Source organism: Mustela nigripes, chromosome 1 (assembly GCF_022355385.1).
Source record: "Mustela nigripes isolate SB6536 chromosome 1, MUSNIG.SB6536, whole genome shotgun sequence".
In the NCBI taxonomy this organism is placed as follows: domain Eukaryota; kingdom Metazoa; phylum Chordata; class Mammalia; order Carnivora; family Mustelidae; genus Mustela; species Mustela nigripes.
The window spans coordinates 242420500-242442261 of record NC_081557.1 but is presented as its reverse complement, the minus strand read 5'-3'; the positions used below and the strand labels follow the sequence as shown (position 1 = coordinate 242442261).

Here is a 21762-nt window from a genome sequence, read left to right as displayed (position 1 = left end):
GAAGTAGTAGAATGTCTGTTAGCAAAATATGGAAATCAGGAGAAGAACTAGTTTAAATGTAGGGATAGAGAGAAGACTAGTTTCATTTTGGACATGTTAAGAAGAGATGCAGCTAAGCACTAGGCATTGGAAACCTATGATAAAATTTGAAAGGGAGTTTGGGACTCAAGAGAGATTTGGGAGTTAGTTATGCAGAGGTTATTATGCATGCTCTGAAACTGTCATAGGAGAAAATGCAAGAAGTGTCAGAAGTCTAAGAGAAAACCGTGAGAAGCACCTTCATGTGGGACCGGAAGAACTGCTCATAGTGTGAGATTCAAATCACTTAAAAAAAAAAAAAAAAGATTTTATTTATTTATTTAAGAGAGTGAGAGAGTGCAAGGGGGTGGGGGAGAGGGGAAAGCAGAGGGAGAGGCAAACCCCCCCCTGCGCAGGGAGCCCGACATGGGGCTCAATCCCAGGACCCCAGGATAATGACCCAAGCTGAAGGCAGCCGCTTAAACCGACTGAGTCACCTAGGTGCCCCTCAAATCATTTTTAATTTCATCTCGGATTCCTGTTGCAAAAGTCACTGCCCTAAGCTAACCATTTGTAATAAATGAATTTCCAGACATCATCTCTGGCAAGAGATGGAACTAAAAATTAAAGTATTCAATTTAAATTTAAATTAGCAAAATTTCAAGTATTTGAAGATAAGAACTTTTATCTGAACCCTTGACTCCATCTCATAATCCACTCACCAATGGATAGGCTACACTGGCAGCATAGACAGTGGAAGGTGTCCTGAGGGGTTGTCACTGTTTAACTAGTCAACAAGACAGGCTCTTTTTCAGTGTTCAACTTCAGTTACTAAATACATTTAACCTTGTTGAATGGCTGTAAATTCATTTTATCCAGATTCATGCAGAGTTGGGTTAGGACTGGTGAGACAAACAGCAATGAAGTCTGGGTAATGTCCTGTCTACACCTACTCACCAATATGTTAACCATGGTACTAGGCTGACTTTGCTTATAGCTCTGGGCCATGGTAATTTATAGCCCTTCGGAATAATACTAAATTGGCAGATATGTTAAAAAAAAAAAAAAAAAAAAACCAAGGTGGAATCACTTCAAAAGTTCATGTACTCCTGAAAAACATTTCCAAAATAGATGATTTTCTCTGCTCTGAATGCGGTTGTACAGTTATTTGTTCATTTATGAGCATCATTTAGTGACTGAATTCAGTTCCATGCCCTCAAGGACATGCACCAGAATCTCTCAGGACTGCTGCTGCTCTGAATGGACAGCTGTACTCTAAAATTCCATATGGCCTCTTGAGTTGCTTTGTAATATTAAAACCACATTTCCTTTTCTCCTTTTGCTTTAGGTCTTGGGAGCTGTTGACAATAATATGGGTGATGGCTGCTCTCAGAAGACAGCTACTGCTAATATTTTCCGCTTCCTGTTGCTGGTGTTGATTCCGTGTATCTGTGCACTCATCGTCCTGCTGGTGATCCTGCTTTCCTTTGTTGGTGAGTGATGCTGCTGTGAGAGAAAAATGAAGTCAAAATTCAAATGAGCCTAACCATGATTTCTATTTAGTGCTTAGGTAACCTAAAGGGTCAACTTGATGGAGGTTTATCCATTGATTATCTTAGGAACTCTGAAGTTTCAGCCACAGAAATCATTCTGCTGGTTATTCCTATTATAGGAAATTGATGGAGTAATTGATGTAAAGCATTCAAGGTGTAATTACCAGGTGTCAGGCACTTTGAAAGTCCCTGAGAACTTAGGGATGGTTAAATTAGTCTGTCTTCCATAGGAACTCATGGTTGAGAGGAAGACGTGATTATGACTTAGGGCAACACATGTTGATGATGGAGGCATATGCAAGGTACTTTGGGGAACAAAGAAGTCTTCATGAGGCACTAACATTTTAACCTTTGGAATAGTTCATAGAAATTCAGGAAAGAAGGCAATCATGCATGAATTTGGCAGAGAAAGCAGCAAGTGCCAAAGTATGACCCTGTGATAGATGGAGACAGACTTAGGATAGTGGGTAGAATCTTGGCACTGGGAAGAAAAGCAGCTAGATTGATAGATGAAATCCGAATGACACAGGACCTTGCATGTTGTCCCAAGGAAATTGGGCTTCAACACCTGGATTATTGGTTTTCAAACTCTACTCCATGGGAACAAGTTTCAGGGGAGGAGTTTCAACGTTTTGACTTACAATTCTACAAATTAAATCTTAAACACATGCTCAAACTAAAAGTTTTAACCAAGTGGAGAGCAGCAACCAAATAATTTGTGCTGACAGCTCAATTCATTTGTATTTGGATCTTGCTATCTTTTTAAATAAACAATATGTTAAACTTAAAAGGCGAATGATTGGAGGAGGAAATCCAAAATATTACCTTTGGTAGCTACCTATTGCTATGAATTCAGATTTTTTTTTTCACATGTAGGCAAGTAAAATAGAGAAATAAATACCAAGATGATTCTGATCAAATTGCTTACCAACAATCTTGAATTTTTTATTTCACCAAAACTACCTATTATTTTCTCAATATCTGGTTTTTAATATGACACACATTAACAACTTATACAGCAAATTAATCCTAATAAGATACAGTTTGTATGTATTTGTAGATATTAGGATCTTATCCGATATTTCTTTGAAAGTAGTATGAAAATGCTTGAAAACCATTGCTATGGGTTGTAGTTTACCATTGGAGGATCTCTCCAAGTGGGGAGAAATCTGATCAAATTTGTATTTGCAGAAGACAGTAGACCTAGATGCACTGCAGAGGATTGGAGGCAGAAAGGATTGGAGGTGGTTTTGAGGTTTTGAGGCTCTGCCTGTGCCTACATTAGCATTTGTTAGCATTAAGTTAGCATTAAGGCATTTGGTGCATTAAAATCAACAGAAATCGGGGCTCCTGGGTGGCTCAGTGGGTTAAGGCCTCTGCCTTCAGCTCAGGTCATGATCTCAGGGTCCTGGGATCGAGCCCTGCATCAGGCTCTCTGCTCAGTGGGGAGCCTGCTTCCTCCTCTCTCTCTCTCTCTGCCTGCCTCTCTGCCTACTTGTGATCTCTCTCTCTCTGTCAAACAAATAAATAAAATCTTTAAAAAAAAAATCAACAGAAATCAAGACTGACTAGATTTTGGTGTGAAGGAGAAGAGGGATCAATATTGACTGCTTGATTTTTTGCTTGGGAAATCAGGATGATTTTGGCACCATCTGTTAACGTGGGAAATAAAGGTAGAGGAGTGGGGCGCACAGAGATGGAGGGCAGGTTGGAAGTTGAGTTTGGTCATGTTAACTCAGAGATACTTGGGGGACAACAAAATATGGTGGTGCCATAGTCCGGGTGCATTCATCTTGGGCAAATTCAACAGTACAGACAGGACCAAGAAATGATTGTAGGAATATAGGAACATGTTGCTTTTCTAAGGACATTTCAAGGGAAATTGCAACTCTATATGATTTTTGGTTCTGTGCTCACTTTAGAACTTAACCTTCACTGCACTGTTATTAACCTGAAGCTGGAAGTATCCAGAAAGGGAGCTCAGAAGGGAGTCCTGACTTCAGTTATGAAGGTGGGAGTTTGACTGGCAGTTGAAACAGGAGAAGTAGATGAACCAGAAAGAGGATGTGTCCTGATGAAAAGCTGAGGGCAGGGGTCCTGGGATCAAGCCCCACATCAGGCTCTCAGCTTAGCAGGAAGCCTGCTTCCCCTCCTCTCTCTCTGCCTGCCTCTCGGCCTACTTGTGATCTCTGTCAAATAAATAAATAAAATCTAAAAAAAAAAAAAAAAGAAAGAAAGAAAAAAGAAAAGCTGAGGTCAAAGGCCCTGGAATATTTAAGGGGGAAGATAAAGAAAGAGGAGGAAGTAAGGGAAACAGGAAGAATGGTCAGACAAGAAAAGACCCTGGAAATGCTGGGTTTCACAGCTGCCAAGAGAGGAGAGACACTTCAGAAGTCAGAGGGTGATAAGAAAACAGAGAGGGAGTAGGCTCTGTCAGTTGAGAGTCTGCCTTTGACTCATAAGCAGGGAGCCTGCTTCTTCCTCTCCCAGCCCACCCCCTCCTATGCACGCACTCCTCCTAATAAATAAATAAGATTTTTTTTTTTTTTAAAGAGAGAAAGTGGCTCAGCACAGCAGCATTCAGGTTTTTTCTTTTTTTTTTTTTTTAACTTTATTTTATTTTTTCAGTGTTCCAAGATTCATTGTTTATGCATCACACCCAGTGCTTCATGCAATATGCGCCCTCCTTAATACCCACCACCAGGCTCATCCAACCCCCCACCACCCCTCCCCTCCAAAACCCTCAGTTTGGTTTTCTTTTTTTTTCTGAACAGCATGTTATCCTTTTCTTTTCTTTTCTTTTCTTTTTTAATTTCTTTTCAGCATAACAGTATTTATTGTTTTTGCACCACACCCAGGGCTCCATGCAATCCTTTTTTTTTTTTTTTAAGATTTTATTTATTTATTTGACAGAAAGAGATCACAAGTAGGCAGAGAGGCAGACAGAGAGAGAGAGGAGGAAGCAGGCTCCCCGCTGAGCAGAGAGCACGATGCGGGACTCGATCCCAGGACCCTGAGATCATGACCTGAGCCGAAGGCAGCGGCTTAACCCACTGAGCCACCCAGGCACCCGTAATCCGTGCCCTCCCTAATACCCACCAATTGGTTCCCCCAACCACCCACCCCCCCGCCCCTTCAGAACCCTCAGGTTGTTTTTCAGAGTCCACAGTCTCTCATGGTTCACCTCCCCTTCCAATTTCCCCCAACTCCCTTCTCCTCTCCATCTCCCATGTCCTCCATGTTATTTGTTTTGCTCCAGAAATAAGTGAAACCATATGATAATTGACTCTCTCTGCTTGACTTATTTCACTCAGCATAATCCCCTCCAGTCCCGTCCATGTTGATACAAAAGTTGGGTATTCGTCCTTTCTGATGGAGGCATAACACTCCATAGTGTATATGGACCACATCTTCCTTATCCATTCATCCGTTGAAGGGCGTCTTGGTTCTTTCCACAGTTTGGCGACCGTAGCCATTGCTGCTATAAACATTGGGGTACAGATGGCTCTTCCTTTCACTACATCTGTATCGTTGGGTTAAATACCCAGTAGTGCAATGGCAGGGTCATAGGGAAGCTCTATTTTTAATTTCTTGAGGAATCTCCACACTGTTTCCCAAGGTGGCTGCAGCAGTTTGCATTCCCACCAACAGTGTAAGAGGGTTCTCCTTTCTCCACATCCTCTCCAACACACGTTATTTCCTGTCTTGCTAATTTTGGCCATTCTAACTGGTGTAAGGTGGTATCTCAATGCAACCCATGGAATGGGAGAAGATATTTGCAAATGACAGTGCAGACAAAAGGTTGATATCCAGGATCTATAAAGAACTCAAACTCAACACACACAAAACAGATAATCACATCCAAAAATGGGCAGAAGACTGAGGGTTGCTGGGGGGGAAGGGGGGTGGGGTTATGGACATTGGGGAGGGTATGTGCTTTGGTGAGTGCTGTGAAGTGTGTAAACCTGGCGATTCACAGACCTGTACCCCTGGGGATAAAAATATATGTTTATAAAAAATAAAAATTTAAATTAAAAAAGAAGAAAAATGTCTTCTGCAATGAAGACATACAAATGGCTATCAGACACATGAAAAAATGTTCATCATCAGTTTGGTTTTCTATTGGAGTTTTAGTCAGTCTGTGCCCACATTGTACTAACTGTGGCCAGCTCTCAGGCTACAGGCTGGACAAAACTGAAGTTCATCTTTGCCACCCTTTCCTTCCAAGACTCCACACCCCTCCAGAGTTGGTCAGCTTTTGTTTCCTTTCCAGGGTCTTCAAGTACTTTTTTGTGTGTTTTGTCTAGTTTTATCGGTATTATCTGTGCAAGTGTCTGTCTGGTTCTACCAATCATACTGTTGTCAGTTTTCAATCTAATTCTGGCAATAGTGTATTCAGAGGCTCACAAACATTGAAAATGACTTCCTTTCATTCTCAGGGTAGAATGCAAATAGAAGTTTTAAACACATTTTAAGTACCTCAGTGCTGAGAGGCCTCTCAACAGAGAAGAGAAGCAATTAAGATAGTGCTTTATTTCGGTTAAGTTTGTTTATTTATTAGTTCCTATCCTTATAGCTTTATTGAAATTTTAGTATATTCACAGGTAAGTGTAACCCTCGCTACAATCAATTTTGGAACACTTTTACCACTTTAAGAAGAAACTGTACTTTTTACTGTCAGTCTCCTGTCTTTCCATAGCCCCCCTGTCCCAACCCTAAGCTATCACTAATCTGTGTAATAATGTCTCTATAGATTTCCCTATTCTGGACATTTCATATCACCCTATGTGATTTTTGTAACCAGTTTTTTTTTTTTTTAAAGATTTTATTTATTTATTTGACAGAGAGAAATTACAAGTACACTGAGAGGCAGGCAGAGAGAGAGAGAGAGGGAAGCAGGCTCCCTGCTGAGCAGAGAGCCCGATGCGGGACTCGATCTCAGGACCCTGAGATCATGACCTGAGCCGAAGGCAGCGGCTTAACCCACTGAGCCACCCAGGCACCCCTGTAACCAGTTTTTTTAAAATATTTTATTTATTTATTTGACAGGCAGAGATCATAAGTAGGCAGAGAGAAATAGGGGGAAGCAGGCTCCCCACTGAGCAGAGAGCCCGATGCAGGGCTCGATCCCAGGACCGTGAGGTCATGACCTGAGCCGAAGGTAGAGGCTTAATCCACTGAGCCACCCAGGTGCTCCTAACCAGTTTTTTTTAATTTTGCATAATATTTTCAATGTTCTATTATATTTCTACTATAGTCTACTATATCCTATTAGTTCCATTTCATGTTCTATTATATTTCAGTATTTCATCCCTTCTTACAGCCAAATAATATTCTGTTGTGTGGATTTACCACTTTTTCTTTGTCCATATACCAATTTTAGTTGTTTCCATCTTTTGCCTATTATGAATAATGTTGCTCTGAACATTCATGTACAAGTTTTTGTGTGAACGTATGTTTTCATTTCTTTTGGGTTTATACCTAGGAGGAGATTTCTTTTATTACTGTATATGGGATTAGGAAGTATACCATTTATAACCACTTCTAAGTACCACTATGGCTTATATTTAGGTAACCTTTAGAAAGTGGGGGTTTCCTGGACATTTTCTTCAAAAGCATTCTTTTCATAGATTCAGCACCAGATGATATATGGATATATTAAGTAATATCTCCTCAAATAAATATTTCCTATTTTATAACTGAGATGTTTGTTGCTGTACTGAGCAATAAAACCATTTATATCTGTGTTTTTAAAAAAAAAAACCTCATTAAATCCTGCTTACTTTCAAACATGTTCTTTTTGGTTTGCATTTATAACTCCATACTCTTTCAAAGTTTTATAGTTATTTATGGGATAGCTATACTATGGGATGGTGGGATGCCAAATTTGTATAAATTTTGTATAAATAACAGGAGCTATAGCTTCAAAAGACAAAGATAATAGTGAGAGGATTGTTATTTGGGACAAGATAATAAAAGCTTTAGGCTAATACATATGCATTATGTGTCTCTAATTTTGTCTCTTTGGGCTTCTCTCATGTATAAAACCAAGTGGCAAAGAGATTCCTGAAGATAAGAGAGTTGGACTTTTCTGAATAATTATTTCAGTGGCAGGATATAGAACAGAGCAATAGCAAATAGTTTCTCTCCTCAACCCCCAAAACCAAAGTTGGAACTACAAAGTCTTAGTTTAGTTTAGTTTAGTTTAGTTTAGTTTAGTGTTTCTAAAATCAGCAGAAACCGTGAGCTGTCCATATGGTTCCAAAGATTTGGACTCTAAAATAAAGATTCTGTTTTTTAAAAAATCGAAGTCCAGGATCAGATAGATTACAAGGTGGATTTTACCACACATTTAAGGAAGAGTTCATATGTACTCTCCTTAAACTATTTCAAAAAATAGGGGCGCCTGGGTGGCTCAGTGGGTTAAAGCCTCTGCCTTCAGCTCAGGTCATGATCTCAGGGTCTTGGGATCGAGTCCCGCATCGGGCTCCCTGCTCAGTGGGGAGCTTGCTTCCCTTCCTCCCTCTCTGCCTGCCTCTCTGCCTGCTTGTGATCTCTGTCTCTCTGTCAAATAAATAAATAAAATCTTTAAAAAAAAAAAAAACTATTTCAAAAATAGATGAGGAAGGGGAGCTCACAAAGACATTTTATGTGGCCAGCATTATCCTGATACCAAAACCAGACAAAGACAACACACACACACACACACACACACCCCCAACACCACACACAAACTATAAGGCAATATCTTTGAAGAACACAGATGCAAAAATCCTTAACAAAATAGCAAACCATTCAATAATACATTAAAAGGATTATTGCCACAATCAAGTGGGATTTATTCTGGGGATGCAAGGATAATTTAATATTTGCAGATCAATCAGTGTGATAAACTACATGAACAAAATGAAGAATAAAAATCAGGTGATCATGTTAATCGATGCAGAAAAGCATCTGACAAAATTTAACAACAGTTCATGATAAATACTCTCAACAGAGTGAGTGGAGGGAACATACCTCAACCTGATAAAGGTCATGTATAAAACACCCACAGCTAACATCATACTCAATTGGGAAAAACTGAGAGCTTATCTCTAAGATCAGAACAAGACAAGGATGTCCATTCTCAGTACTTTTATTCAACATAGTACTGGAAGTCCTAGCCACAGCGATCAGAAAAGCAAAAGAAAGAGTCATCTATATTGGTAAGGAAGAAGATAAACTGTCACTATTTGAAGATGACTTGATACCATATATAGAGGATCCTAATGACTCCACCAAAAAACTATTGGAAGTAATCACTGAAGTCAGCAAATTTGCAGGATACAAAATTAACCCCCAGAAATCAATAGTATTCCTGTACACTAAGAATGAGTAGCGCCAATAGGAGAAATTACAAAAACAGTTCTATTTACTATTGCACCAAAAAGGATAAAATACCTAGGAATAAACTTAACCAAGGAAGTGAAAGATCTATACTCTGAAAGCTATAAAACACTGATGAAAGAATTGGAGATGACAGAAACAAACAGAAAGATATTCCATGCTCACGGATTGGAAGAATGAGTATTGTTAAAATGTCCATACCACCCAATGTCCCAACAGTCTACAGATTCAGTGAAGTTACTCTCAGAATACTAAGAGCATTTCTCAAAGAACTAGAACAAGTAATGCTAAAATTTTGATAGAACCAAAAGGACCCCAAATAACCAAAGCCTTCTTGGGAAATAAGAACAAAGCTGAAGAGATGACAATCCCAGGCTTTAAGATATACTACAAAGCTTTAGTCAAAACAATATAGTGCTAGTGTGAAAACAGACATATAGATCATTGAAAGAGAATAAATAGTCCAGAGATAAAGCCATATTTATATGGTCAATTAATCTATGACAAAGAAGGCAAGACTATAACATGCAGTGGGAAAAGTCTTCAACAAATGGTGCCGGGAAAACTGGACAGCTGTAGGCAAAAGAATGAAACTGGACCACTTTCTTATACCATTCACAAACATAAACACAAAATGGATTAAAGAGGTAATGTGAGATCTGAAACCATAAAATTTCTAGAAGAAAACATAGGTAGTAATTTCTTTGATAGTGGCCATAGAAATGTTTTCCTTGATATGTCTGTTCTAGCAAAGGAATCAAAAGCAAAATTAAACTATTGGGACCACATAAAAATAAAAAGCTTCTACACAGTGAGGGAAACCATAAACAAAACAAAAAGACAATGTATTGAATGGGAGAAGGTATTTACAAGATATATCTGATAAGGGGTTAATACTCAAAATATATAAAGAACTTATACAACTGAACACCAAAAAAAAAAAAAAAAAAAAAAAAAACCAACCCCAAATAATCTAATTAAATATGGGCAGAGGATCTGAATAGACATTTTTCCAAAGAAGATGCACAGACACATCAAAAAATGCTCACCATCATCAATCAAGGAAGTTTGCAAGGAAATGCAAATTAAAACAAAATGAAATATAACGTTTTGGCTCTCAGAATGGCTAAAATCAAAAACATAAAGAAATGATAAGTGTTGGTGAGGATGTGGAGATAAAGGAACCCTTGGGCACAGTTTTTGGGAATGCAAATTGGTGAAGCTCTTGTGAAAAACAGTGTGGAAATTCTTCAAAAAAAATTAAAGGTAGAATTACTGTGTGATCCAGCAATTCTACTACTGAGATTTGCTCAAAGAAAATGAAAAATCTAACTCAAAAAGTAACATGTACCCCTATGTTTACTGTAGCACTACTGACAATGGCCAAGATATGGAAGCAGTCCAATTGCCCATCAGTAGACTAATGGATAAGAAGAGGCAGTATATCTATATCTATAGATATATAGATATGAAATGGAATATTTTGTGGTCATTTATAAAAGGATGAGATCTTGCTATTTGTGACAACATCGATGGGCCCAAAGTCTATTATGCTGAGTGCAATAACTCAGACTGAAAAAGATAAATACCATATGATTTCACTCATATGTGGAATATAAAAAACACAAAGCAAGTAAATAAGCAAACAAACAAAAAGCAGAATCAGACCGTAAGTACAGAGAACAGATTGATGGCTGCCAGAGGGAAAGGGATGGGGGATGGGCAAAGTGGGAGAAGACGGGTGGGAGATACAGGCGTCCAGTTACCACCAATTGAATAAGCCACAGGAATAAAAGGCGCAGCATAGGGTACACAGTCAGTGATATTTGAGTAGCCTTGTACGGTGACAGACGGTAACTACACTTGTGAGCATAGCGTAACAGAAGTTGAATTACTATGTTGCATGCATGAAACTAATGTGACACTATGTCAATTATACCCAAAAATGTTTTTTAAAAAAAGATTTAGGGGGCACCTGGGTGGCTCAGTTGGTTGGACAACTGCCTTTCGCTCAGGTCTTGATCCTGGAGTCCCGGGATGGAGTCCCACATCGGGCTCCCAGCTCCACAGGGAGTCTGCTTCTCCCTCTGACCTTCTCCTCGCTAATGTTCTCTCTCACTGTCTCTCTCTCAAATAAATAAATAAATAAATAAATACTTTAAAAAAAATAAAAATACAAAAAGATTTAGGTTGTTGAAAGACATTGAAAGGAAAACTGAAGAGTGGGGAAGTTATAATATTCTACCTAGGTTTTTATTTCTTTAGTTATAGCTTAATAATGGAGAGCCATGTGACATAGAAAAATAATTTATAATAATTTTATAAGGCTGGGGTTTAGTGTTCTTCCTCTTCCATTTACTAGATGTGTGGGTTTTGGTCAGATCCTTCAACTTCTCTGTCAGAGGAAGAATTAAATTCTTACTCATGTTACAGAATTATTATGTAAGTCAAATGAAATTAAATTTGTTGTAGCCTTTTCATAAACAACCAAATTTATTATGGAAGTAAAGAATTAGATTTTATTATACTCAAAAATTGACTAAAAACGTGTTTATTTCTTTTTAACTCTATCCATAAGAACTAAAATTTTTGTGCTATTATCCATTGTCATTGTAATCCCAGAATTCATAACCTCAATAACTCTACAACCTAGCCATTGCCACAATATGTTTTAATTGCCAGTGAAGTCACTAGGAAGGAATAAATTTGACTGTGGGATTTGCAATGGATGGCAAGTTTCACACAGCTCTTATACTTAGACCCGAAGATTAATTTCAGAGGCTAATCCATTTCTTATCAGAATTAAGCCAGGAGCAGGTCATGCTGCCTTCCCATGCCTACAAGAGTTAGCTTTTGTGATAGAGTACTTTATTAGAGATTGCATCGATATCTGCCTTAAATTATATGTAATATATAAATAATACATAAACACATATACACAATATTTAAAGTAAAATTATTTTGGTATGTTGGGAAACATTCGGCAAAATAGAATTATAGCGGTATTTTGGCTCTATTCGACCCTTTAATGAACATTTATTGAGTGCAAGGCAGTGTGTTATGGCACTGAATAAAACCTACCCTCGTGGGCTCCACAGTTCAGTGAGGGATGAAGGCATTAAAAAATGATCCCACAATTAATTAATGACACCAGAGGTGACTCTGATGTGGGAGGAGACAATTGCTATGTGAGTTTATGACAGGGGCCCAAAGCTAGTTTGAGTCGAGGACGGTTGGAGTGGCACTTTCAACATGAACTCCACGAGGATGTGGAGTGTGGGAGTGACTTGGTTGATCTTCAGAGGCTTTTACAAGGTGCCTCTGGCAGGTGTGGGGAGAGAAGGTTGAAGTGGGTAGAGTATGTGGCAGGAAGAAAAAATATGGGGTTATTGCAACAGTTCTCCAAGTGTAGGGTGTTTTGGACTTTTGCAAACTATTAGTCATCTTAATTTCACCAAAGTTATGGTCCAGAAAGTCTCATTAGCTTGTTTCCTGTCTTCTTTCCCAGGCTCTTGAAGTCTTGATTTCAAAGGCCCTTCTAAAATAAATTTTGTTTGTTTTAACCATAAGCTTATCAAGGGTGGTCCAAGGTAGCTTTCCTAATTTTCGTAGTACTGTGAAAGGACAGTGTGTGGCCAGTTAATGCTTTGTTTTGTCATGCAGTGAAGAAGAAAGACAAATTATAGTGGTGAAGATTGTAGGAAATATGGCAAATAGCCCATTTTTCTTGAACTCAGGAGAAATATTCCTCGACAAAAGTGACTTTCCGCTTCAAAAATGCTAGCTGAGCTAAAGATCATTGAACTTAAATATCGTTTTTCTCTCAGCAAACTTCTTTACGCTTGTGGCTTTTATAAGAACTTGGAATTAGAAGAATTTTAACTTCCTAACTTAGAATATTTCATTTCGATTATCACATTAATATGGAAAAACTTCCCAGATCCTTATTTCCATACACCAGAAATCTAAGATCCTGTATGACCTTTTATGACCTGACTCCGTATTCCTAAGTCCCCCATATTCCTTGAATAACCCTGGCCTTCAGGTGTAGATTCATGGACATAGAGTTCTCAAACTTGAGAATAGTTTTTCTTTAATTGCTCAGGCCTGAGGTTATATGTAATGTTTAAAGCTTTCTGAAATAGGAGTCTAAACCCATGTACTCAAAGTGTAGTGCATGGGGACAATGTCAACATTCCTTGGGAGTTTGTGTGAAAAGCAGATCCCACTCCAGACCTCTTGATCTTGCATTCTAGCAAGATCCCAAGGTGATTTCTGTGCTTGATCCTGTCCTCAACACGCCGCAATCTGATCTTCCCTCTTTCTCTTTTTGTCATACTACTAAATGTCCTTTCTGAGGCACCAGTGACTTTTTATCCAATGCACAGCATTTGAAACCAATGTGCATTTGAATAAGACTTTTTAAAAAAAAAGATATAAAATTTAAAAAGTAAATAAAAGAATATAACAACCAAAATTGGGTAATGGAGAGCAGGAGGGTGGTCAGAGGAGATAGATTTTCATCTTCATTCTTAATGTGGAGCCAACCGTTTTCCTAAAATAGAGAATGAAGTTTGACTTTTTTTTAAAGATATTGTTCAAAATTAATAAATAAAAATGATAAATACCACCACTTGAAAAACAAAACATCTTGGTGGAAAGACTAGGCTTTGAAGTCAGACTGCATGGTTTTGAATTCCCGCTCAGTTGCTGGCTTTGATATCTTGAGCAATTTTCATAGAACTTTCTAGTTCTCTTTTGTAAAGTGAAATGATATTAGTATCTACTTCATAAGGTTGTGAAGAGTAAATGGAATAATGGATTTAAAATGCTTAGCAGTAAATGCTCAATAAGTGTAATTATTATTGTCCTTTAAAAAAAAAAACAAAACACAAAAACCTCATGCTTTCTCTCTGTGCTTGTTTTTGCCAGTTTCAAGGGAGCATGTTCATGGTTAGTTGGTGCCAGCAACATTGTCTGTCATTCAGCTGGGATCATATGACCAGATATGATCTTATCCAGTCTTAATTACTCCTTTCTTTTCAAAATGTGCTTCTGTTTTGCCTGCATGTTCTCACTTCTGATTTTTCTGCTATGTCTTGACAGCTCTTTCTCTGTCTGCTTGAGTTCATCTTTCTTTACCTAGCCATTAAATGCTGGGATTTCTGTCCTAAGCTCTCTCTTTCTTCTCACTTGACACCCATGCCCCTCTCGGCAATGTCATCCACTCCCATGCCTTCATCATCCATACATTTCAACAAGTAGTCATTAAGGCCGACACTGTTGCCCAACATTCTGCTGAGATGCAGACGTGCATAATGCATCTTCCTACCTTCAAGGAGGCAGACAGGGAAACAGACGATGGTTCTTGAGAGTAGCTGTGATCCAAAGAGTGTGTGCTCTGGAAGATATAAATTTGTGGCGGTCTGGCAAATCATTCTGGAGGAAATGTTAAGGTTCTTTAGATTTAGACTTTTTTCCCCTTGAATGTTTTGCAAGCATTGTAAACTCAATGTATTTGTAAATTATCTGTTGTAACAGTCAGGAGAGGCTGTGCTGTCCTGTATAACAAAAGTAATCCTAAAATAGTAATGGTTTAAAAACAACAAAGGTATTTTCTCCTTGGTGTTACAAGTCCTTTGTGAATGGCACGGGGGCTTTGCTCACTGAAATCATTCAGGGACTAAAGTGAGGGACAGCCATCATCTTGCACCTGTGCAAATTATTGTGCCTGAGAAAAAGGAAAAGAGCCCTGGAGATTCTTTTTTTCTTTTTTTAAAGTGTATGATACAGTATTATTAACCACAATCACCAGGCTGCACACTAGATGCCCAGAACTTACTCATCTTATAACTGGAAGTTTGTACCCTTTGACCAATGTCAAAAAAGTCCAGAGACAGGGAATTAGGTCAGAGAGTGTAACCCACGCATGTGTCTTAGTAGAATGCAAGAGAATTGAAAATTTTTGATCAGTAGCCCTAATGATTACCACTTCTCTCGCAGTGTAGGGGTGGGGGGAGGGTCCCTTCAGATACACTGTAATTCAAACCAGAAACCGGGACGGGACCTCTGACTTGTTCCCTGTCACTCACAATTTTGCCTCTGAAAACTCTCTTCTAAATGTTACCTTTGTCTTGGTTGCTTTTGCCTTGGGTCAGGCCATACTCTTTTCTCACTCGGACTATTGCAGTAGCATCCTTATTATCCTCCAGACTTGACGCCATTCCAGCATCATCCTGCTGCCCCAGTAATCATTCCATTGTGCCACCCCATCTAAGATCCTACAAAATTCCTCATCATAAGAACAATTCCAGGACTTTAAGAGGAACTACTCTTCATAATGTGGCTGCTTCTCCTTCTCTCGCTTTCCCTCCTGCCAGTCCCCCGTGTGCTGGCTGTATTTAATGACCTGCTGCTGGGCTTTGCATATCTTCCCCTTTGTTCCATCTAGAAAGTTCTCCATTCCCTATTACCACACCCCTTCTTCCTCACAAATGCTTTGCTCAAACATACACAATCGTTAAATATCTTTTAAGATTTCTATTGAGGTTGGGCGCCTGGGTGGCTCAGTGGGTTAAGCCTCTGCCTTCGGCTCAGGTCATGATCTCAGGGTCCTGGGATCGAGTCCCGCATCGGGCTCTCTGCTCAGCAGGGAGCCTGCTTCCCTCTCTCTCTCTCTGCCTGCCTCTCTGTCTACTTGTGATTTCTCTCTGTCAAATAAATAAATAAAATCTTTAAAAAAAAAAAAAAAAGATTTCTATTGAGGATGATTCTCCCCTAAGAAACCTTTTCTGACTTTCTCAAATGGCATGACAGCTACTTCTCTACTTTCTGTCACCAGATTGCCTTATGCATATCATTCTCAAAGCCGTTGTATCATGGTTTGTATTTTTAGACTACATGCCTGTTTCCCTCAACTAATCTATAAACATCTTGATGATAAGAAGCTCTTACTAAATGTGTTTTCAGCAGAGAGTAAATACAAAAGTTCCTGGCACATAGAAAATGCCAAGTAAATGTGTTACCACATGGCTAGAGATATAAAGATAAGGAATTACTTTCAAACTCGTATCATAGGAAGGTAATTTTTTCTCCATGCATTGGGTGGTTGATTTTTTCCAACTTGTACAACTTGTTCGAAGTGAGAAGTGTGAGTGGGTGCATGTGTATGTGTGTGTATCACGTCCCAGCTCAATTCTTGGGTAAGTTAAATAACTCTTGAAAGCTTTGTTTTCCTTCTCCCTGAAACTCTGTAAAGAGCTAGTAATTTCATCTGTTTTAAAAGATTGTTGGAAAGCCAGCTCTGTAGATGCCTATACTGAATATCCCTAGCAAGATGCCTGTATTAGTTTCCTATGACTGCTGAAACAAATCAATTACTTAGTAACTTAAAATGACATAAATATATTAAATTCAAGTTATGGAGGGCAGAAGTCTGAATGGCACTAGGCTAAAAGTAAGATATTGGCAGGACTGTATTCCTTCTGGAGGCTCTAGGGGACAGTCTGTTTCCTATCTTTCCCAGCTCCTGGAGGCTTCCTGCTTTCCTTGGCTTGTGGCCTCTTTCCTTATGCAAAATGAGCAGTGGTCCATTGAGTCTGTATGCGGCATGGCTCTGACGCATACCCACTCACCTCCCTCTTCTGTTTAGGAAAACTCCATGACCATTTAAGCCATACAGCCTTGATCAGTGTGGCCTTGCATTAACTTGGCATGAAAGAGCCCCCCACTTCATTCACTCCAAAAGTAGGTTAAGTGATTCTTTTGAACATTTTTGTTATGTGGGTTGCATTTATTGTCAGTAAAAACTGGTATTTATTTAAGAGCACCTGAGTAATCCTAGGAAGGCAGTTTTCCTTTCATGACTATCATTATGTAGTAATGACTAAAAGTTATTGAGAACTTACTATGTGCCAGGACCTGTTCCAAATGTGTCTGTGTGTACGTGTGTATACATATATATATATACATATATATATATATATATATGTATATATATATATAAAGAGAGAGAGAGAGAGAGAGAAAGACTAATTTGATCCTAATGACCAGTCCCTTGAGGGGAGGGCCTTTTATTTTCCTTATTTTATGGTATTTGAGAGTTTTCCCAAAGTTTCAGGGCTGGTAAGTACCAGAGATGGGATTGAAATCCAGGTGGTCAGGCTGTAGGACCTGCACTTTGAACCACAGCACTATAAAAATAGGAATATAGGAGGATGGGGGCAAAACAGGAAGAATGAACCCTCCACTTTGGGCTAATAACCCTCAGCACTTTTACAGCTCATCATGGTATAGTCTGAGGGCATTCAGTCTTACTGAGTTCTAATTTTTGTTCTTTAAAAAAAAAAAAAAAAAAGCATCATAGATGACCAACTGTGAGTTGAGAGTTGGTGGGTTTCCAGAGATGCTTGAAAATAAATTGTCTAATGAGTTCAGGCTTTTTAGATAGGTCCTTAGGTGTGTTTCTCCCACTCTCTGTCAGTTGGTTGGTCTGTCTGTCCCTTTAAAATTGTATTCAAAGAACAGTAACTCCAACCACAACCCTATATCATGGATTACCTTTGCCTTTCTTTTTTCTTCTTGTTTTTTTTTAAATTTTTTTATTAATTTTTTATTTTTTCAGCGTAACAATATTCATTATTTTTGCATCACACCCAGTTACCTTTGCCTTTCTGTCTATTCTGCCAACTTGCTTTGATATGTGAGTTTAAGAGCAGGGAAGCTGAATTTTCTTTTTAAACCATTTTTTAAAAAAGATTTTATTAATTTATTTGACAGAGACACAGCAAGAAAGAGAGCACAAGCAGGGGTGGGTGGGAAAGGGAGAGGCAGGCTTCCCACTGAGCAAGGAGCCCGATGCGGGACTTGACCCAGGACCCGACCTGAGCCGAAGGCAGCCACTTATTGACTGAGCCACCCAGGTGCCCCGGGAAGCTGAATTTTTGCAGGAAGTTGTTATCCAAATCAGCGTTTCCTAAGAATGCATTTAACACTTTTGCCCCTGTGGTTAGATGAAAAAGATAAAGGAAAGATTATTAATGTGGCTGATCACTATAAACAAAATGTGAAGAACAACTGTTGGCATATTTCATAGGGGAAGGCACTCCTTTTAAGTGAGTTATTCAGGGTTATAACTGTGAGGAGTTGGCATTTGCCGAAAGTCCGTTGACAGAGCCGGATGTTGATTCAGAGGGTTAGCATCATAAGCCAATCACCTTTATGGGCTTTAAAAGTCCATGATAGCCACATTAGTGGAATTAACATGTTACTGCGAAAAGGCTATTTATGTCAAAATAAGTAACATTGAGAACAATTACATAAATAGATGAAAATAAAATCATATCTAATTGATTCATACATTCTTCTGTATGAAAGAAATACCATATTATACATATTATACAGTCATCAAGTCTATCACATTTAAGATGACTTTAATATTGACTCAGAATCACACAGACGTTTTGGAGAGCGTGTTACCTGCACCACATGGTCACAATTGAGCTTTTATGCTGCACCGTTTTATTTAGAATCTTTCGGCAGATGAAACCGTTGACCTTAGTGTTAGCTAGAAAACAGCTGCTTTTCTATTTTGATTTGTAGTTAATGTTTTCCAAGTGTCAAGCACATGTGGAGAAATTTTTTCCATAGACTGATATTAAACATTTTATTTATATTTATTTTATTTTTAATGGCCCGTGGACTGTTTGGCAAAGGAAGAGCCAATAAGAGCATTCATTGTAAATTCCTTTAGGGGGGGAAAAAAACCCTCCCTCGGGTATTTCTATAATGAATCAATATCACATTTGTTTATTTTAGTGACATACAATTATAGTGCTATATTCTGGAAACAGTCTGTTGTCTATTTTTACTAAGTTAAAAATACATCATCTCTTTCAAAGTTTTCAGGAGTTTCTGCCGAAGCCAAAGCTAGGTAATTTCCAATATCGTTTGACTGTTTTGTCAATGAATGAATACCTCAAAAAAGTGATGAGTTGATCATCTTAGTTTAACAACTACATCATATTGATTGTATTATATTTATATTTTCTGGTCAAAGATGAAGATAATTTAGTTCCTTCTCTCAGTTTTTCTAGAATTAGAGTTTTACTTTTGGGGAGTTTTTATGATATAGTGTTGGTAAACATATGAGCCCTATTATTTTTATTTATCTATGATGCATAGGTCACTGAAATTTGGAAAACGTGGAGGGATGTAAGGCCAAAGCTAAGCAGGCACAATTGTCCTTTGGTGGCAGAGAGCAGAGATATAAAAAGCTTGTGCCTTAGGTACTAAAGATCATAAAATGATTTTTGAAATTGAGAACCTGAGAAAAGAGGAAGGAAACACTGTAAGATTTACCATATCTCATTTATTTGTTGTGAGTCTCAGGTGAGGTGGAATTGCCCTAAATTCTTTGGGCATGGGGACACCAAGATGGAGATGCAATTTCTCTACCTGAAGCTTTTGAGAAAGCAGCAGACTCTTCACAGAGTTAGGGTACTCATGGTAGAAGAGAAACTCTCTTGGTTGTTCCAGTGAAGTGAGTAGTTTGGCTAGCCATCATCTTTCTCTTTGTGTTTGCCTGGGTGGAATGAAACTTGGGAAAGTAGCTCTAGAGTTTTCTTAATGGATTTATTTTTTAATGAATACTTCTAGTAATGTATCAAAATATCTTTTTTTTTTCTTCCAGGAACATTAAAAAAAGCTTATTTTAAATCAAATGGGAGTGAACCTTTGGTCACTGATGGTGAAGTTCAAGTGTCTGATATTATTGCTACAAATACAATTTGTAACAAGAGCACTGTGACATCTGCTACACATCCCAATCAACACATTCCAGCCTGGACCACAGATGCTTCTCTCCCAGGGGACCAAAATCACAAGAACACAAGTGAGTCTGAGGGTGCTGAGTACTCGTGCCCTTTAATGTCTTCAGAACCCACAGGTGGACTTTGAAGTGTGGCAACCAGTGCTCTTAACTCTCAATCACTTGCAGGTCACACAGGCAAAACTCCATTCTCTTTTCTGGCAAACGTAACTATTGACTATTAACTATATTACTATCCCCCCAATTGGCATTTCAGGTGCTCATGTGTTCTTTTTACCTTTTTTTCCTCTTCTCCTTCTCTTATTGTCTGTGCAATTACTTTACGTGTTGTTGACTGACAATCACATCTTGAGGAAAATGACGTCTATGAGAGGACAAATGGATCTGTCTGCTATTCCAGAATAAGAGTTGGAAGAGAGAGAGAGAGAGAGGACAGAGTGTGGAGATGGGACCAGTTAGATGGTGGCAGGCTCTGGTTCTATTTCTCAGTATCCCTCAGATTTTTAGTAAAGGCATTAAGCTTCCAAGAATACTGTTGGGGGAAAAGTTGTGGGTAAAGTGTCCCAAGAGCTTTGGCTCTGATCCAGTTAGTGCTGGCAAAACATAATCAGAGCACAGTCACTGTAAGAACTGCAGTTGTTTTCATTCTTATTTTCTTTTTTCTACAGATTTTATTTATTTGATGGGGCGCTTGGGTGGCTTAGGGGGTTAAAACCTCTGCCTTCAGCTCAGGTCATGATCCCAGGGTCCTGGGATCGAGCCCCACATTGGGTTCTCTGCTCAGCGGGGAGCCTGCTTCCTCCTCTCTCTCTGCCTGCCTCTCTGCTTATTTGTGATCTCTGTCTGTCAAATAAATAAATAAAATGTTTTAAAAAATATTTTATTTATTTGAGAGAGAGAGAGAAGAAGAAGAGAGAGAGAGAGAAAGAAAGAGAGAGCACAAGCAGGGGGAGGGGCAGGGGGACAAGCAGACTCTGTGCTGAGTGCAGAGCCCAACATGGGGCTCATTTCTAGGACCCTGAGATCATGACCACAGCCAAAGTTAGATGTAACTGACTGAGCCACCCAGGTATCTCTTAATTCTTATTTTCTACTTCCTAAAACAAGATTATATGGTTGAAAATTGTATGAAGCCCATCCATTCATGGTCATTTTCTTGTTTGTTCCTGCCTTTTTCATGAAAACCCACAAAAGGCAATCACAGTCTTGGACAGAGTATTGATTTTCTTTCTGAGCCAAGAAGGGAAGGATTAAGCTACCTTTTAGCTAGCATAGCATAGGTTTGTCAGTGTCTGAAGAAACGCAGAATTATCCTATTGCTCTAGCTTCAAAGAAACTGTTTGCATTCATTGTGTCACATAGCACTTATGTATTAACTATTTCTTATGCTTGGTATTCACCAGTGATTAATACAGAACCGTGTTTATTAACCTGACAGTAGTAACTGTAAACCCAAATTATGCACAGCAAAAATTGTTTTCCTGGTGAGTTTGATTTTGAAGTTTTAATGATTTTATTCATGTTTTAAGCACTTCATTACTTCAGAACAGGGATTTTCATCACAAGTGCAGAAGTCATTTAAGCAAACACTCAGCCCCATTAATGTGGTTGCAATTATGGCAATTGTTATTTTCTTTTGCTAAGTGGATTTGTCTCTATTTTGAAAGTTTTTGGTCATTTGTTAGGATTCGAGTAGAAGAGGCAGACACATACTCTGAAGAGTAAATGGACACAGGGTATTTGTTACTCAGTTTGGAAGCTAGATGGAGGTCTGTTTGACTCGTTTTCTCTTCCTATGGCTGGAACATTGCTTGAGAGTATGAAGGAAATTTGATGTGTAAAGGAAATCCAGGTGAAATTAGAATGGTTGAATGGAGAAAAGTCAAAACCTTCAGATATATATCATTCCATGTCATTAATGTTTTTGACAGTTAGCATGGAGCTTTACTATCTGACCACCCAGACCCTCGATGGACC

General features: G+C 38.7%; 1 protein-coding gene across 1 annotated transcript in view; it reads left to right on the top strand.

Moving 5' to 3' along the window:
* The window catches only part of CORIN (corin, serine peptidase), a 248162-nt gene that overhangs the window by 31007 nt on the left and 195393 nt on the right, over positions 1–21762 (top strand). Inside the window, exons 2-3 of the mRNA XM_059383438.1 lie at positions 1367–1511; positions 19648–19848. Of these exons, the coding sequence (XP_059239421.1) occupies positions 1367–1511; positions 19648–19848 (346 nt within the window). The remainder of the gene's footprint in view (positions 1–1366; positions 1512–19647; positions 19849–21762) is intronic.